Source organism: Lingula anatina, chromosome 1 (assembly GCF_051362555.1).
Source record: "Lingula anatina isolate TDL-2025a chromosome 1, LinAna3.0, whole genome shotgun sequence".
NCBI lineage: Eukaryota > Metazoa > Brachiopoda > Lingulata > Lingulida > Lingulidae > Lingula > Lingula anatina.
The window spans coordinates 15,231,020-15,249,892 of record NC_141767.1 but is presented as its reverse complement, the minus strand read 5'-3'; the positions used below and the strand labels follow the sequence as shown (position 1 = coordinate 15,249,892).

The 18,873-nt window shown below is 40.4% G+C and overlaps 1 protein-coding gene across 5 annotated transcripts in view; it reads right to left on the bottom strand.

The window, feature by feature from the left end:
• Positions 1 to 15,567, bottom strand: part of LOC106163538 (uncharacterized) — a 37,783-nt gene extending 22,216 nt beyond the window's left edge. For 3 of the 5 annotated variants that reach the window (XM_087004217.1, XM_087004222.1, XM_087004224.1), the window contains exons 1-10: positions 15,350 to 15,566; positions 11,835 to 11,917; positions 7,755 to 9,052; positions 7,507 to 7,594; positions 6,014 to 7,350; positions 5,304 to 5,391; positions 5,001 to 5,039; positions 2,106 to 3,403; positions 1,648 to 1,816; positions 79 to 1,361 (exon numbers count right to left, since the gene is read on the bottom strand). In XM_087004217.1, the coding sequence (XP_086860343.1) occupies positions 79 to 1,361; positions 1,648 to 1,816; positions 2,106 to 3,403; positions 5,001 to 5,039; positions 5,304 to 5,391; positions 6,014 to 7,350; positions 7,507 to 7,594; positions 7,755 to 9,052; positions 11,835 to 11,916 (5,682 nt within the window). In that variant the 5' untranslated portion in view covers position 11,917; positions 15,350 to 15,566. Of the gene's footprint in view, positions 1 to 78; positions 1,362 to 1,647; positions 1,817 to 2,105; positions 3,404 to 5,000; positions 5,040 to 5,303; positions 5,392 to 6,013; positions 7,351 to 7,506; positions 7,595 to 7,754; positions 9,053 to 11,834; positions 11,918 to 13,550; positions 15,323 to 15,349 lie in introns of those variants that run through there. The other 2 variants (XM_087004233.1, XM_087004219.1) reach the window with 2 other exon arrangements.
• Between the last annotated feature and the right edge of the window lie 3,306 nt (positions 15,568 to 18,873).

Below are 18,873 nucleotides of genomic sequence, written 5' to 3'. Positions count from 1 at the left end.
TTTTAAAAAGCACAAAAACGAATACATTCTTTTTTCTGTATTTATGAATGGGTCCATCTTAAATTCACTTTTCTTTACCTTTGTTATTTTAGCCAGCAGCATTCCAACGGGGAACCCATATGTCTCTCTGTCTGCTGTACCATAGAGTAGACCCATGAAGGGGACATTTGTATTATTGTGCTGTACGACGTGCTGGCCTGAGCTGACTTGTACAGATGTACCAGAATAAGACGTTCCAGGGATAGGACTCCAGGTGACCCCTGCTAGAGGGGCACCATCAAGTCTGAGGCCATCCTTCTGAGAATCTTCCACGACGATCAGGAAATAGTTGACATAATCCCCGCCAGTGACACCGCCCGAATACTGTGCAGTAGCGAAAGTGTACTTCTTAGCATACTGTTCTACAGGCGGGATGATTATCATGGAGGGATCGGCAGGCTCGCTTGCAGTAAGCTGGCTCTGAACAATCTGCACGACTAATACTGGTTTGGTGGCCACGATGTGGGTGTAAGCGTTTGATGGAATGGTCACGTTGACAAAATCTCCAGCACGGTTCAGAGTGATATCAGGAAACCCTGTAATGCTGACAACGGTGTTGTCACTACTTGATACAATGCGGAAATGGTCCCCAATGGTACGTCCTGGTATGGGCACTGTGTAGAAGTCCTTTCCCCAAGACCTTACAGGTGGAAGGTGTTCTACGAGATGGTCGCGTGAGATACCCTCGCCGACGTCTGTTCGTATGTTACCACTGAAGACAGCAACTGGTTTAGACGATGCAATTCTTGTGCCTGTCAAATCGCCAACGCTCTGAGCTTGAAATGTGTCGAAACGATTCATTTCAAGTGTAAGAACGTCGCCATTTCGATAAGTACGGCCATTGTATGTAACACTTACTGGTGAAGTGCTTGTTGGGAAGTTAATGTTGACGACAGTGCCATTTTCTATAGCAGCAACAGCAAACTGTGCAGCATTTTTCGGAGGTGCGTAGCTGACGGTGTAGTACAAGCTCCCAAGAACGCTGATAGGCAACGCCAAAAACCCATCATTTGAGAACAATTCCTTGTTGATGCCGTACACAACCACATCGCTCGAGGCTTGAATATAGATGGCTTTTCTACCCATAGATGTGCCAGACATCCTCAACTGAGGGTCGACTTCGAACTTTTTCACTTCTCCTGCTGGAAGCATTTGACTGAGGCTAACACTCGGGTTGAAGAACCCCGGCGTAGTCACGTTGACGAGCACAGGGGCATTGGTAAGACTGGTCATGAAGAGTTCCAAGGCATAGCCGGCAGGATTTTCAACAAAATTATCCATGTATACAATGATGAATTCAGTGCCTCCACTATAGTCAATAACTGAAAAAATCGAACGTTTTAAATCTAATGTAAACACTGAAGAAAAAAAACTGAAATGCAAAATAAGTCTATCTCTGTACTAGATCTAAAGATGAACATAAATTATTTCTTTATGTAGCACACAATAAAAAAAGGCAAATGCAAAAATGATTCGCCAATTAACACGCACGAGTGAAGTATAATGACGTAGACGAACCATAGACTCCGCATTAATGATTTGATAAGATAAAAAGGTACTCTGTGAATTTCTGAAAACAATACATGCATTTGAATTGTGAATGCTCACCCGTTGATGGCGTAGTGGCTATTGTTGTTGGCGCAGCAGTAGAAGTGGTGGTGGTGGTAGGCGCAGCTGTAGTTGTTGTTGTGGCACTGGTGGTAGACGTAGTAGTTGTACTGGTGGTGGTGGTCGTCGTTGTTGTAGTGGTGCTGGTAGTTGTCGTTGGAGCTGGTGTCTAGAAAGCAACCACAATGAGATATTGATATCTTTCAAAAATTTGTTGTTTGGCAAAATGTTGTCTTTATTGAATTTATATCCTTAGTGCAAAAAAAGGAACAAAAAGTAAAACGAGAATTAAGTGAACTCTTGCATGAAATCGTCGCTTAGAAAATGAATCACATCGTTTCGTTTCATTATGGCGGATTATATAGAACTGACTTTACTTATTTTAGATAATGTTCACCAGCTTGATCCCTGGTCTAAAATGAGTTATCTCGTGTAGAAAAGCCTATAATTGAACTTACTGGTACAATTGTAGCCAGGTTCATGCCAACTGGGAAGCCGTAACTCTCTCTGTCAGCAGTGCCATAGAGAAGACCCATGAAGGTCGTCTGCCTAGACTGGTGTCGGACGTTATGTGCACCAGAGGGCACCACAACCGAAGCACCAACATAATCTGTCCCAAAGATCGGGTTCCAGCGTATATTTGGGAAAGCAGTGGACAACAGCACATCATCCAACAGAAGACCTTCCTTGTCAGCATCTTTGACCGCAATGGAGAAGAAGTGCATGTAGTCGCCGCCTGTAACTCCCCCGGAATATTTTGTAGTTGCGAAGTTGTATTCCGAAGCCCATTGTTCACTTGGCGGTAGTATGGTCATTGACGGATCTGCGGGTTCGGCCAGGCTGAACTGGCTGTAGACTATCTGCACAACCAGCACGGGTTTGTCTGCTGAGATCCTTGCGTAAAGGGTTGATGGGATGTCGATCTGTCTAAATTTACCAGCATCAAGGTTGAAGAAGGTGACTCCGGTGATCGTCACCTGGGTATTGTCGCTACTTGCCATCACTCGGATGAGGTCACCAACTGTGCGATTTGGTGTCGGGACAGTGACAAACTCGTAACCCCAGGACTGAACAGGAGGGATTTGTTCCACGAGATGGTCACGGGATGATGTGCCAGTGCCAACATTTGTCCTGACGTTACCACTAAAAACGGCAACCGGTCTTGAGGCGACAATGCGTGTCCCAGTGAGATCTCCCCCACTCTGGGCCTGGAAAGTGTGGTAGCGGTCCAAAATAATTGAAATGGTCTGTCCATTGCCAAAGGTCTGCCCGTTGTAAGTGACAGTCGCAGCTGTGCCTGGGAGCGGGGGGAGGGTGATGTTGACGACGGTGCCATTGTGGACGCCAACGATCCCAAACTCACACATGTTCTCGGGAGGTGAGTAGTGGATGGTGTAATATTCTGTACCTAAAACGTCCGTTGGAAGAGCTAAGAAGGCATCGCTTGAAAAAAGCTCCTTATTAACACCATAGACCACAACCTCGTTGTCCGATTCAATGAGAACAGATTTAGTCGACTTTCCAGTTTCTATCATTCTAAGAGCGTTGGAAATGTTAACGAGTCGTACTTCACGTGGATTAAGGGTAAATGTCTCTAGGACAGTTGGGGTATTCCACAGAGGAGTACTCACTACCACTTCGGCGCTGACATTAAAGGACGTGGTGACGAAGACTTCCAAAGCGTACCCCCTCGGATCCTCTACTTTGTTTTCCATGAACATGACTAAGAATTCTTTTCCTCCAGCATCTTGGGCGGCTGTAAATGAAATTTATATACATATTGTTTAATGGCATCAGTCTTTTTACAGGCGGGGGTTGGAAGCCTATTTTTCACTGACTTCATCCTTCAGAAATCTTGAATTTTTAATGAGATAATTTCCTTATATATCTTTATGGGGATTAAATTTTCAATGAGACAACGGACAGGTGTAGAATTTAATTGAAATATAAAACGTCGTTCTGAAAATTAATGAAAATGCCATTAGCAAATGAAAAGTGTGAAGTGGCATTTTTCAAAACAAAATTAGCACACAAATCCTTTCGTATATAGAATGATGAGGATATACAGTTGATGTAGACTTCACAATTTTGATTAATATATAGGCCCTAAGGATAACCTTAATTAAACTTTGTGTTTAAAAACATTAAGTTGCTTAATGTGGGAGCATGTTACACCCCCACCCAACCCCATCAGTGTCTAAAATAATCGTGCTTGGTGGAATGTGACTTAAAAATGGGGAAAAAACTACTCCAAAGTCTAAATTACGAGTAAAAATTACAGCATCATTAGTGCCTGACGTCGGCTGTTTCCATATATATATATGGAAGTGAAGAACAAAAGACTCAGACGTCTCGCATGAATGCGTCATAACCTACTAATGAACCGTGGTCTAAGTAACATAGACCCCTTGTCAGCGAAGGTTATCGGACATCCACTCGTGCTACGCACTCATGCATGCCACATAACTCTCGCTGACTCGGGGTCTATCTACTATATATATATATATATATATATATATATATATATATATATATATATATACACACACGTATCCTAATAAATAATACGTTTATGCATTCTCGGGGAAGGGAGGCACTTCCCATTTTAAAAACCCTGGATTCACCCATGCTTAGTGTTCATATTGTGGTCGTATTGAAGTGTGCACTCATCATCAAACCGTCAATGCAACGGTTTGAATTTTCGTGTGTCCGACTTTTATATGTTTTTATCTTGTTTTCGAACTTTTTCTTTTTGCCAACTGTTAATTTCACACATTCCTTTCATAGAAAAAAGCAAGGTGCTAATTATTAATTTCGTTTGTCGTTAATTTGACGAAGTTTGGCACCACCTAGATCAAGTTTCCTTCAACAAGGTTAGTGAAGCATACAGTGCAACATGCCATGCAATTCACACATGCAGTTCGACGACCGTTATTATAATAACAATAAAGAAAAGGAAAATATTATAATGTGTTATTATGATGTATTTATGTCAATACTGATTTGTCATGCACTGTTGATACGTACCGGCTGACAGGAAGAATAAAAACATCAAGCATTATCAATGAATTTAGAAGCGTGTAGTTATTTTCGTTATTTTCATTTTCAGACCACAAGATAAATATGTTGCATCACTCTTTAGACTAATACCGTTACAACACCCTACTCTAGCAAATTAGTATACCCTGTGCGTTAAAAAGACAACCATACTTTGGACATTCAATATGATTGATTTGGCATCGCCTGAAGCGACGAGTGACTCTAGCTACTGCTACATTTTAAATTTCATGTACCAAGCCAAGCATTAGTCAATATACCTTATTAGAAAATTATAATATTATAAGTTTTTTTACCTGCACAATCCTCGTCTATTTTTCCATCCAAATCTTGATCTAAAAAACAGTGTCAAATGTTGAACATTAGTTTTCTTTACACAGTTTCAAATATTTTCTGACGATAAAATGTCATTTGAGAATTAGTTGTTTGTTAAGAGAAGCCGGTGCAGCCACGCTACGGTTTACTTGTTAGGATCTAAACATTGACAATAAACATGATAGATCCCATTTAAAGTAACTGTAATGAAATATCAATTTCATGGCGAACGTGAGAAACAGACTGGTAAATGACTCGACAGGGATACGACTAAAACCTCTTACCTAACCCGTCGCATTGTTCTTCGTCAATGGTCCCATCACAGTCGTTATCAACGCCATCGCCAGGGACCATGGCAGGGGCACTACAAGGCTGAAACGTTAAATCATTGCATAACCAACCATTTTGGCAGTAAGTCTAAGCACTGTGGTTAGGTTAAGTAACATGCAGGACGCAAGTAATTGGATCTCCGGGTCATGACTGTTCAGGCGATCCATTTAGCACAACTAATGACGGGTTTTATGCCAAATTTAGTTGTATCAGATGTGAACGACTGAACACATCACGTTAATGTGACAGAGTAATGTGATAGCCCCAGGCTCATTTCATAAAATATCTATTGCAGTGACATCACGGCTTGTGTCTCGCCAAATAAGTCAGTCACGAACCAAAAACAGAATGACTTTTTTGTGGTTCTGATTTATATCAATTACTTCTCTTTACTTCTTCCGGCCTCTATTGAAAAAAAGGAGAAAGAGTAGTCTGAATGAGAGTTTCAATTCAAATGTTAATTTTTACATCCCGTAAACATGCTGCTTATGGGCAGTTTCATTATCTAAAGAGCAACACCTCAGGATATTTTAGCACTGGCTGTATTAACAGCTCAGAGAAAGATCTCATTCAGTTAAAACTCCACGCACTGTCCCCTTCACTTTTTATACTTAATAATTTGCTTTTATGTAAAGATATAATCAATTGTCAGTTTTATACCTACCGGTACAATAGACTCAAGCCTCATACCAACTGGGAAACCATAGCTCTCTCGGTCTGCGGTGCCATACAGCAAACCCATGAAGGTGACATCCCCATTCACGTGTCTGAGAGAGTGTGAACCACTCGAGATATTCAATGCTGTCCCCACCAGGCCACTGTTGCCAATAGGGGCCCATACCAGGGTGTCTGGTAAAGGGTTTCCGTCTAGGCGTAACCCAGCACGGTCACCAGCCCTAACAGCCATCAGGAAGTAGTGGATGTAATCCCCTCCGACCACACCTCCCGAGTACTGGTCTGTTGCGAAGTTGTACTCAATTGCGTATTGTTCTATTGGTGGGACAAGAATCATGGAGGGGTCGGCAACTTCTAAGGAATCGTCACTTTCTTGGCTGTACACGAACTGGACAACCATGATGGGCTCAGTGGAAGTAATGTAGATGTTAAAACCAGACGGGATTAGAAGTTCTCTGAACTCGCCCTGGTTTAAAGTGAAAGACGTTCCAGCACCGTTGATGTTGACCTGGGTGTTGTTCTGTGAAGCAACGAATCTGAAGTAGTCACCTGTTGTCCGTTTCGGGATGGGTACCGTGGCGAACTGCTTGCCCCAAGATCGAGCCGGCGGAAGTTGCTCAACCAAATGGTCTCTTGATGCGGTGCCTCTACCAACATTTGTCCTCACGTTACCGCTGAACACGGCCACCTTCTGGCTGGCGACAATTCTGGTTCCAGTTAAATCACCCTTGCTTTGGACTTGAAAGGTATCGTACCTATTCAAAGTAATCTGCAGAATGTCCCCGTTGCCGTAAGTTATCCCGTTATACGTTACGCTAACGGGAATGCCATTTGGTGACGGAAATTTTATAGTAATCAAAGTATTATCATATACGCCTACGATACCAAATTCGGTGTACAAATTGGCTGGGGCGTAAGACACCGTGTAATATTCGGTGCCGAGAGAATCTACAGGTAAAGCCAAAAACCCATCATTGGAGAAAAGCTCCTTATTTGTACCGTAGACTACTATTTCATTTGAGGCCTCGATTAAGATGGCTTTGGTCGATTTGCTGGTATCTGTCTGTCGAAGAAGATGGCTTATACCAAGCTTTACAACTTCTCTAGGATTAACAGTAACAGAGTGCAAAACACTGGGGTTGGTCCACGCTGGGGTTGTCAAATTAACCTGGACAGGGACGCTGAAAGATGTGGTCACGAAGACTTCAAGGTCGAAGTTACGCGGGTTTTCCACAATGTTCTCCATGAACATGATGAGGAATTCTTTGCCGCCAGTATCTGACGATGTGCGACAGTCTTCGTCTGTTCTACCATCATTATCATCATCTGTAAAAGACCTAAATAACTACATCCCTATGCAATAATATTTACCCCTATACAATAACGTTCACGTGAGAATACAATTGGCGAGTGTCTGACCTATAATAACTCCAATATTTAGTGATCGATTAAGAATGTATTACTCTGGAACAAGCTGTTTACCTAAACCGTCGCACGTTTCCTCGTCAGTCTGTCCATCACAGTCATTGTCAATGCCATCTCCTGGTACTTGGAAAGGTTGCAGGCATACCTGAAACATTAGTAAAAACATGTACTTCTAATAAAGTAAAAGCCACTAAAAATAATGAACGTCCGATTCACCTGTTCTGAAGTCCATAAGATAGTAATTTTAAAGTAAAAAGAAATTATGACAGAATATGTTTAAAGTTGGTATTGCCTGAAACACTTACGTTCTGAATTGATCTGAGGTTCATTCCTACAGGAAATCCATACGACTCTCTGTCAGCTGTGCCATACAACAGACCCATGAATGTCCCGGAAGTCTGGCTAAGCCTTAAGTTGTGTGCCCCAGGTGCTACTGTGATGTACCCTCCGACGAAGTTAGTTCCAGGAATAGCATTCCAGGTAACACCTTGAATAGGGGACCCATCCAGCAGTACGTTGTCTCGGTTTTCAGAGTCTACCACCATCATGAAATAGTTCGTGTATTCTCCGCCCGTGATACCACCGGAATATAAGGTGGTGGCGAAGGAATACTCGGACATGTACTGCTCTGTAGGTGGAACGATGATCAGGGAAGGATCGGCCGGTTCGCTGAATGACAGCTGGCTGTACACAATCTGTACCACTAGGATGGGCTGGGAAGATGTGATCAGGGAGTACTGGTTTGAGGGCAGAGTCACTTCGAAATAGTCCCCCGCTCGTCTTAACCTGACAGGGTCCTGCCCTGTGATATTCACCTGGGCGTTGTCCTTGCCGGCAACGATCTTGAAGACGTCCCCCGTGGTACGATTAGGAATGGGCACCGTGGCAAAGCGCATACCCCAAGTATTAGCTGGAGGCAATTGCTCAACCAGATGGTCTCGTGAAACTCCGGTTCCGACGTTGGACCTTATGTTCCCACTGAATACTGCGATCTTTTTGCTTGCAAGGATTCTGGCACCGGTCAGGTCTCCTTTACTTTGGAACTGGAAGGTCTCATACTGGTTAAGAGTTAATGTTAATGTGTCACCGTTACTATAGTTGCGACCGTTGTACACCACGGATAAACCGGAGCCAGGGCTGGGGAACTGGATAACCAGGTCAGTGTCATCTTCAGAAGCCACAATCCCTGCCTGACAGAGATTCTCCGGCGGATAATAGGTGACAATGTAGTACTCCTGGCCCAGAACCTTTACGGGCAGAGCCAAGAAGGCGTCGTTGGAGAATCTCTCTTTATTGACCCCATACACGACAATGTCATCAGTGGAAGCAATAACAATTCCCTTCGACCCAATCCGAGTCTGTGACATACGAAGACTATTTGAAATATTCACTAATTTTATTTCGTGTCGGCGCACTTGTATTGTAGTTGACACCACGGGTTCGCCACCAGGAGTAAAAAATATTGGACTGACGACAGTCACGTCAGCTATGGATCTTTCAGTGGTTATAAAGAGTTCTAAAGGAAAGTTCTGTGGCTGCTCTACATTGTTCTCCATGAACATAACAAGAAAGTCCCTTCCAGAATTGTCTAAGGACACTGGCACTGGAAAAAATACGTTCATGTTAGAAAATATTGATCGAAGACATACCCATGTTCATTTGAACTTTGCGTAATTGCAGACTTATATAATATGCAGTTAATTGCGCAAGAGTGCGCATACTGAATCATTATGAAGCGGTATATTGGAATAATTAATGTAATCCAAATAAAGCACGGCAAATGAATTACCACTGTCTTAATATAGACTATAATAATATGACGAACTGACAAACCAAGGCCCATACGTACAGGTAGATGCATACATGATTGACACTGAAAACAGGTGGTAAAGACCAACAAGCTTTCCTTCTTAATCAAAGAAATTACGTTTCCCCGATATGTGAAACACCGTCAAGTCTAGCTATCACGTTGAAATATGAAAACCCAGAAAATCCAGCTAACACCAAAAAATTAGTTTGTAGGCTAAAGCCAATTGGACGTTTCATTTTATTTAAGCAAAGCAAAGGAGAGGAAGAGGGTAGAATTAAAAGGATATTTTGGTATTGATACGGCAGTCAGACAACTCTAGGGCGCATACGTGTATATTTATTTCAGCAAAAAATGACTGGAGATAAGAGGGGTCTCTTTCACTTATGCTCGTTCTCGAATGCTACTTGTAAAATTACTATAGGCCACTGCACAATTAAGCGCGCTCTACATTTAATTTTTAAGGGCTCTTTGGTACTAGTAACTATATAGAAAGGTCTACCACCTGGGTCGAAAAGTTTAAAGTAGACTTTGCTATTGCTGAAGCAAACAGCTGATGTCGATATATCTTTGATATTTTAATTCTTTGCCACCGTGTAATAAAAAGCGACAAAACAGGAATGTGAAAAGATCAGCATAATAGAAGACCGATTTCTTTTGACAACTGCCGTCAAAATGATTTTTGTCACAATTAAGGTTATTTACAGTTCATACTAAGTGTTTGGATCTTTCAAAATGCACAATTGGTGCATAGGATCTTTATATTTGATAACTGTAGTTAACAGGTTTGTTAACTGTAGGGAAATGAGGAGGACGAACGCACCATGGCCACAGTTACTCTACGCATTTACTGGAGGGTGGCGGAGGGGTAGCCGATTAGGTTACCAGACGTGAAGGCCGAATCCGTGTGGGAGATCTCCAAATCGTTATAGTCACGCACATACAGTGACTACAGTATTACAGACACATAACTCCATTTCCAACAACTTAATTCTGGTGGCTGAGGGTCAGTCAGAACATAAAAAAACGCACTTTTGAATCAACTTTCTGGTGTCTTTGTAGCATACACACACATCAATATTGTTTGTCATTCAGGTAGATTGAATAACCAGTAGGCGTTGTAGGCGTTGCAACATTCCGCCAGTAACGAGTATCGTACCCCGAACAGAAAAGCCTTTATAAGAGTGACACGATTTCTAACCCTGGGTGTTCAGGGTCATTAATAGCTATTGGTTACTGTGTAAGAACCCAGTGGTTGGGTGCAGTGGAAAAAAAAAAGAAATTCTCAATGTGCTGACAACTCTAAAATAAATAAATTACTCCTCTCTCCGTACTGGAGTGTGAGTATGTAATTCTACAGTTTGAAAATATGACTCTTGAAAAAAAAATCAACATTTAATATGACCTCTTTTTACATCTACTGGCACCTCTATATGACGATAAAATTTTATAACTTTCAATATTTTACACGATAAACATTTGTATACCTAACCTCTATAAAAAATATAAATTTTGGTCTATTTTAAGGAGGGTTTCAAGGGTGTGGCACCTTTTTCTACGGGGTGATTAATGGTCTTCGGGCTGGAGGACGCATCCGCTCAGCCTGAATGTCGCTAATTAATCATGTTCCGTCAGCCACTATTGGAATTATTTCCATTCGGACTACAGCTACTTTGACCAATATGTAACTTCTAACCGGGGCTACTGATTTTGTCATAGTAAGCCTTTTCAATTGTATCTCGGTTTGTAATTCAGACGTTTTTAGTTAGTAATGACAGCAGTTTAGAACTGCTATTAGGGTGTCAGAATTCAAAATCCAATGTACTGTTATCCAGGGTATGATACTTTTGGGTTTCTAAGACGGTAGGTATATTGGTGTTCGGAAATTCCGATTAAATGCCCAATACACTTAATGTTTGCATTTTTTTTTTACAAATAAATGCAGTAAAATTGCAATTGCAATTATATTACAGTAAATTTCCTTGCTACAAATAACGCGTGCTGCGTTACTTGTCACACGGCATTTAAGCGAATTTTGTATTTTAAGTAAACATGTTGACCGTCACTATCTTCTACATATATAGCTTGTTCTTAAGAAAAAAATTCCCGTCATTCAATAGCGTAGAAAAGGGCTATCAACTCCTGAGACGCGTCTTAAAGAATGTGAAAAAATAGACAAACACCATTATTTTCACATTCCTTAATGCATGTTCCGGAAGATCGACATTTTTTTATGAAACCTGAGAAACCCGAGACTTCTGGTGTGGAATTCTGTTTTTTTTTCTTTTTTCTCAAAATTTTCTCCACATAGTCATTTAGCTTGAACACCAGCTGCACAGCCATAAGTTTAAATGTCTATATTATTATTACTAAATATCAAATACACCTATATCACAAATTATTTGACGATGTAATTGCAATGACCCAATAAACAGTTTTTAGCTTCCGTGAGTGAGGCAAAGATCAACATTTGTAGCCAGGGAGTATTCTACCTCTACATACCACAACTTGAAAAAACTATAACCATGAAAATGATCGTAATAATTATACAAAACGTGCCAAAAACAACCCTACTTACCAGTTGATGTTTGTTGGTGCGTCACTTGTAGCACTTGCAGGGCCACCAGGCCCGCATAACACACTGTGATTAAGGAAGGCATCCTGGAAGAAAAATAAAAATAACTACCTAAAATTTGTATTTCTCAAATAATTAAGAAATTACATATTTGCTCTAATTCTATAGAGAGATTGGGTGTGACGGCACAATGGAGGAAAAGAAAAAATATAGGGACAGGCTGGAAGGCAGGGAAGCTGAGAAAAATAGAGAGAGAGAGAGTAAGAGAGAGAGAGACGGGGTTGGGAAAGGTTAAGGCCAGGGATATGAAAAAAACATTTAAAAGGAGTCGATGAATAATGCAATTGTAAAAATACTCTTGTAATGCAAGTGTTCTCCAAAGGTAAGGCGTACAATCAAATCCCAGGCCTGACAATATATTGACCTAGTAGCTGACAGATCAAATTCGATTCAATGATTTGTTAAGAAAATATATGCTTAGTCTGGTGGCAAAAAGAGCATATGAAAGAACTGAACGATCAGAAAGGTGTGCAAATAATCTACAAAAACCGGTTTCATATGATTTTACACACAGTGCAAGTAGGAATGCCTTTACTCTCTACGTATCAAGTGTGATATCTAATGACGAATGTCAGAAAAGAATTTTTCGTCGATCACCCTCCAGTTGTGAAAAATATTTGTTTTTATAAAAGAAATACTTGTGTAGACGTTCCATGGTGATCGTGTGACCAAGCAAGTAAAAATTACAAAAGGTAAACTGGTTTGGCCACAATGACCAATGCCTTAGTCTCAATAAACGGCTCGGACCCACATTACATAATGCACAAGACTGGCCTTTTTTATTCAAATCTGATCAACAAATCACAACCTGCAGTATAAGTGAGACGAGATGGTAAATAAAGTATTGAGCTAAGGGTAGCTTGGTCATATTGTCAATGAAGTCAGAACATACAGGTCCGAGTTTCAAGTAGGCTTAAGAAGGTGCAGATAATCTCGAAGAGCCGACTGAAGCATGCGCGACAGCATTCATAAGGCATTCCTATTGACAAGTACCATTTTGGCAAAAGCACTTTCGCCCAGTCCTAATACATGTCTATTCAGTGTATCCAATATATCTGTGGTCCTGCATTTGCAGTTTTCATACTTCAGTAGCCTTTGTTCATTAATCCAGATCCCCGTGCCAGCCTTTCAACATTCCACATTTCAGTGTCTATACATGGCGTAATTATGCAGTGCAACTATTGTTAATCAGTAGTGATAACATTTTAGGAAAACATTTACAACGCAAACATTACCACGCTCTTTTAATGGATGTAAGAATGTGGCCCTGTATTGGATTGTGTACAATTGCAATTCATACCGCATACATTAGCAAAACCTATAACAGAACCACGTTCCGGAACAATTAAAGGAAATGTAAAATAGAAATTCCGTAGGATTAAGTTAAAGTTACTTCTCACTATTTTTCAGAAGGCAAAAGTGCCACACGATCCTTGCAGACGGAACTACGATATCACGATTCATATTAAAGGAAAGTCACACCCGGGCGAATGGTAATGAATCTCTACTCTGAATGATCAAAGTATAACTTAATCGGAAACTAATGTTCTTAGTCTACACAACAGGTAAATGGTATCCACGGCAACCATGGATTAATGAAAGCCCGGGTTCCGGTCGATCCCGACTTGCAGATAAAACTCATTAGGGCTTGTCAGTTACCTGTTAATATACGACTGCGACGTCCAGTTCAGAGAATGAAAGTGTAAAAGTGTCACTGGTCATTATAAAGAAGTTAATTAACGATGGAAAAAGAGAGAAATTATTCACGAGCACAGTGTGGGCCTTCAATAGCTGACTCACTGAAATGTCATACGAAAAGGCATTTTGCACACCAACGTGTAGAGCCAAGGCGAAAGGTGAAGATACTATCTAGGGGAAATTATGCAATGTTCAATAATTTATGGGCTGTTGGAGAAGGTGACGCCCTGCTTGTGAAGGTTCAACGCTGAGCTTAATAACGACGGACATGTTGTCAACAGTTCGGTAATTGCACCTGAACTTGCATCCGAACTGGATAATAACTACCCCATATCAATCAAAGTACGGGCCGATTTCATTTAGGGGGACTATCAAATGTGGTAAACGTCTGGGCTTTCGACGTCCGGGACCAAAGAGCTTCTATAACATAGATTAGCACGAATGTATCTTACTCAACACTTTGAGTGGCCTGGAGATAGAAAAAGGGTGAAATATATTGCCGTCCCCATGGGCAAATGGGTGCGGACGTGTTGATGTTATCAGCTGTATTGCCTGACGTAAATCAGAAATTTTGCAAAGGACTGTCATTTCCCTGTACAGATCTTGTGACACGCCTATTTCCTTCTGGGTGAAATAATGCTATGATCAGCGCATGAGATCAAATGGCGCAGAAATGTTTCTTTCACATGTTTTGCGTAAACGATATCAGTATCAGCGATACCTTGATCCATCACTAATCTCTGCCATCGCAAACTATACATACCCTCTGTGACGCGTTATAATAAAGTCTACGGAAAATTTTCAGGTTCTCTCTTTAATCTGCGTCTGATATTGACAGCAAACCTGATGAATTTGATGAATAGCCTAAAACATTTTTTTTAAACTCTTATGTGATAAAAAGAAATAATGATAGGTAGGAATTCGGCAAATTTTCCAGAATCTCACCTAGTGCTTGATTGCTAAGCTAGCGATGAGGTTCATGATGTTATTCATTATACAAAAAAATTATGAAAAGCTCTAAAGCTACCAATGCGTCAAGGGAAACTTCCTTTTTGTGTTGAGCCAACGCCCCGCTGTTCAGCTGTTCACAATTGAGCCTCCATAATCCTAAGATCGATATTCTCATCGCCACCCCCTGCCATTGTTTTACACTCAATACAATTAGTGGGCAGAATTTTTCTAGGTACAACAGGGAGCTATTGAAATAAACGGCAGTGTCATTTTACACAGCCTACGTATTTTTTACAGACACACACTACATTAAACTGATCTGAATGAGTAGCAATGCTTTTGCCTGTATTTCTGAAAGGCCTACTGTTTACATTCAGCTTGCTTTCCTCCGATTCATTTTCTTAATTTTGTATCCATGTGCTTTTGGCACAATATTTGTGGAGATAATATTATTAACATAAACTGAGTGGAAATTTGAATACAATACGTGTAACAGGCTCGATAGTATATTTATTTTGAAATGACGTAATATAGTTATAATGGTTGCTGCATATCCACATCTTGGATAATAAGAAAACATTATAGCCAAAACTCAGCAGTATGGCAGCCTATGCTGTCGGCCAAACAATTTTGATAGAAGGCAAATGACAAGAAAGTAGATTTAAACAGTGATATGCAAAAACAAATACTCAATCACTACTTATATTAGAAGTTGAACCAACGCCCCACTATAAAGCAGTGCTTCTAAGTCTGATCAATAGTCAAGTCAGCTAACTCTCGCAACACGACATCGCTTCAGATTTGCCTACCTTTACGCTGAGGAGCGTAACAGGATTCTCCGGCGTCGAATCCCTGCTTTGGAGATAGTGTCGTTTCTTCAGTTCAGTTTCATAGACAAGTTCTGCTTTTTCCCCCTGGTATTACTCCCGGTATGTTGGGACAGCGAGTCGATCGTAATCAGCGGCTCGCGTTGACGTGCACGTTGTTCACTCAGGGCGTGACCCACTAAACAAGCTCACCTGGTTGTTCCGAGCTTCATTGTGCGCGCTGGCCAATCGGAGAGCGATATTCTCATACTTATCCTCCAGTTAAAGTAGTCAGATGGTGCGATAACAAAATTGCAAAATTATGCATCTTATGTGTAAAAAGTAACAACTTTTTCGCGATTTCAAATAGTTATGTGCGATATTGCCGATGTGTTAAAACGCTTTTCAGGGACGGGTCGTAGATTTGGCCACGCTGTTTTTAGGAAGTCCACCCTACCTCAAATTTTCTTCTTCATATCTGTTTTATAATGGTTTATTAAACAGCAAGCAAAATATTTTCTGAAAACGACCCAAAACATAGGCGCAACCTATAACACATATGCTGCAAGGGAATAACATTCCCTAACACTGCAGACGCTGTTACAGACATGCATTCAATGTAGTTTATTCTACATTGTTGATCAACTTCGAGAGCACAATGACTTATGCACTGGTTCATTTCACTTGCAACCCAGTCTCGAATTGTGAACCTTTATCGATTACACTGCCTTAGAGAAGGCTGCCGGAATCTGTTACTTAATTCACGCTTATTTTTCTTTCAAGCTACCAGGAAGGGACACAGGGGAGGGGCCGTTCCCGGCGACGTGACAAATCAGGCTATCTTTGTAGGGGGAGTAATGCGTAGGCGAAATTCGTTAGTATAAGGTCTCTGGCTGATCCAGATAACTATGTGATACCAAGTGATACTGAGTTAATGCTAACAGTAAAAAGTACACAATGTACAATGAAAATAGCCTCTAGATGTAGTGCTGGGTTTCTGAAGAAAAAAGAAAAGGTCATTGTAAATGGCCAAAGAAATCGTCGCAACCTGAACATGGGCTTTCGGTTAGAATTTCTTTTCATTTCTTGACGCGAATAAGATGAATTATAATTAACAAAAAAAAAAAAAAAAAAAAAAAAAAAAAAAAAAAAAGGACAAGAAAACGAGGCAGCGTATTACGTAAAGAGTATGAGGTCAATATCTTTTTACAGCTGATTATTTATTTATTTATTCACAAATGACAGAATGGAAGTTAACGCAAGGAAAAACACAAGATTTATTTCTCGAGATTCCTGTTAGTTTGTGACACTTAGATTTATGGACTGAGCGTGAGTAATATCCACAAGGTGAGTTTGTAGGAACTATAGCAGTATTTCATGATAAGGTGACACATTTTGCACTCGGTTTGGCGCTTGTGCATATGCATGTGTGTGTGTGTGTGCAGGCCCGTAGCCAGGGGGGTTCGGGGGGTTCGAAAGAACCGCCCCTTTTGCTGGGAAAAGGTCCACTCTGGGTAAAATTTAATCTAAGTACATGATGTTTTTATGGAAAAAGGTCCACTTTTTCATAAAATGAACCCCCCTTTTGAAATTGCTGACTACGGGCCTGGTGTGTGTCTGTGTGTGCGTGTGTGTGTGTGTGTGAGAGAGAGAGAGAGAGAGAGAGAGAGAGAGAGAGAGAGAGAGAGACTTTAGTTCTAACTTCAATAACAACACGCTCTTTACATGGTTTTCATCGAAATAAATCGGTAAAAAGCCATCGATTATAAGTGATAATCCTGTGAAGTTTCACATATAATAGTTCTCCACGATATTAGGCCTACCTCTGACTGATAAAATTAAAATGTGTATTTTTTAAAGTTACATTCGTAAAAGCGCAATGCTAGTGTAACACTGGCAGTAGCGGAGGTCTTCTGGAAACCGTGCTAGAGGCTTAAGATATCTTGTTGAATCATTGTGGTAATTTTTTTTATTATCCACTATATACTATATACTTGGCCTGGCGGGCCTAGATAGTACATGGGATTGCTATTGTCTAAAATGGGCCATAAAATCTTCCTATTTTAAACACCCTGTAATTATTTTTATGTGCGCGGTGCACCCTTTTATGAATACCATAACATAAATTGCATTTTATGCAAACTAAATTTGTGTAGAGAACATTCAATCAATTACTCATCTTGAGACAAGTCCAGATATATGGTCTTAAAATCCGTATGAATAATGTCTTTTTTAGTAATGATGGGTGGTAAGAACCCTCAGTAAGGTTGTGTACATGTTGTAATTGGATTTTTAACCCAGCAGCCGTAGGTATTCATTACTGATGCACAACTCTCTTACTGCATAGCAACTGACATTATGATTAATAAAGAAATTAAGAAATATGCCCTATACACACAGATAGACCAGCAGTATAGGCTATCGGTAATTTTAGCCAACGGACCCTCTCAGGACATGATTCGCTGCACAGCACAAATATTGAATTTTTAAGCAATTTTATCGACGCTTAATATTATCATAAGCAATGAGCCGTAGAAGACCAATCAATATTTATCAAGTAGGATTTACAAAGGCCCTGAAACCAATGACACAATAATATTACGTCATAGAAAACTGGATGCGCGAAAGAGTTGTCTTTTTTGACACCCTGTGAAATTTAAAAGTTTGAAATATTAAATATTCCTACATAATTGCCACATTTACATCGAAAAATCTCCTCTTTGCCTTAAATGAATGATTTCCCTTGTTGAACCAGTTCCTTGCGTGGTCTAATCAAGCGTGTGAGCTTTATTCTGGGGGTCAATAGGGTCAAGTCAACTGTTTATGGACACCGACTGCATGCACTGGACATTTGAAAGTATTTTTAATAATTTTATTCGGTCATTCTTAAAAATTAGTGTACTTATTTGTTTTATTTTGAACTTTTCCCATGTTTCATCCTAATTTCATCCTGTTTCGTCCTAGTTTTGATTGATTAAGTTCTTGAAAGAGGGTTCGATAAATAACCTTTCAAATACAAAGAGAAATTAAGCGAACAACGCTGTAAAGATCATAGCAATAAACCGTTGGCAGCTTTGCAAAACTGAACACCGGCTGTATTTTTACGAAAAACGCCAATTAAACTCTGAGACAGTACGTGATATGACTAATATCACTGTTAATCAGGCCTATATATGTTAAAGGTCTAGGCCTAAGCGTTAAGTTCTTCAAGTTTTAACAATGTGATAAATGGAATTTAGCTGTCTTAGTCGTCTTTGGTGTACTGGTATGTAATAGTATACTAGCGTGGGTTCATCCGTAAGCGTCAGCGTAATTGACATACACCGATAAAAAGCGGCTATTTAGTTGGGAAAAATCATTGGTTGAGGCCCAGATAAATCTTTTTGCATTTTAAGAAAGGCTGTAGATTTAAGCACTGCTTTCTTCACTGCCCTTTTCTCTTTATTGTCCCTTTTTGTTTTACTTCATCCCACCATGTCTGTCAATTGTTCCTTTAAAACATCTGAGATTCTCTATGCTTAATCAAA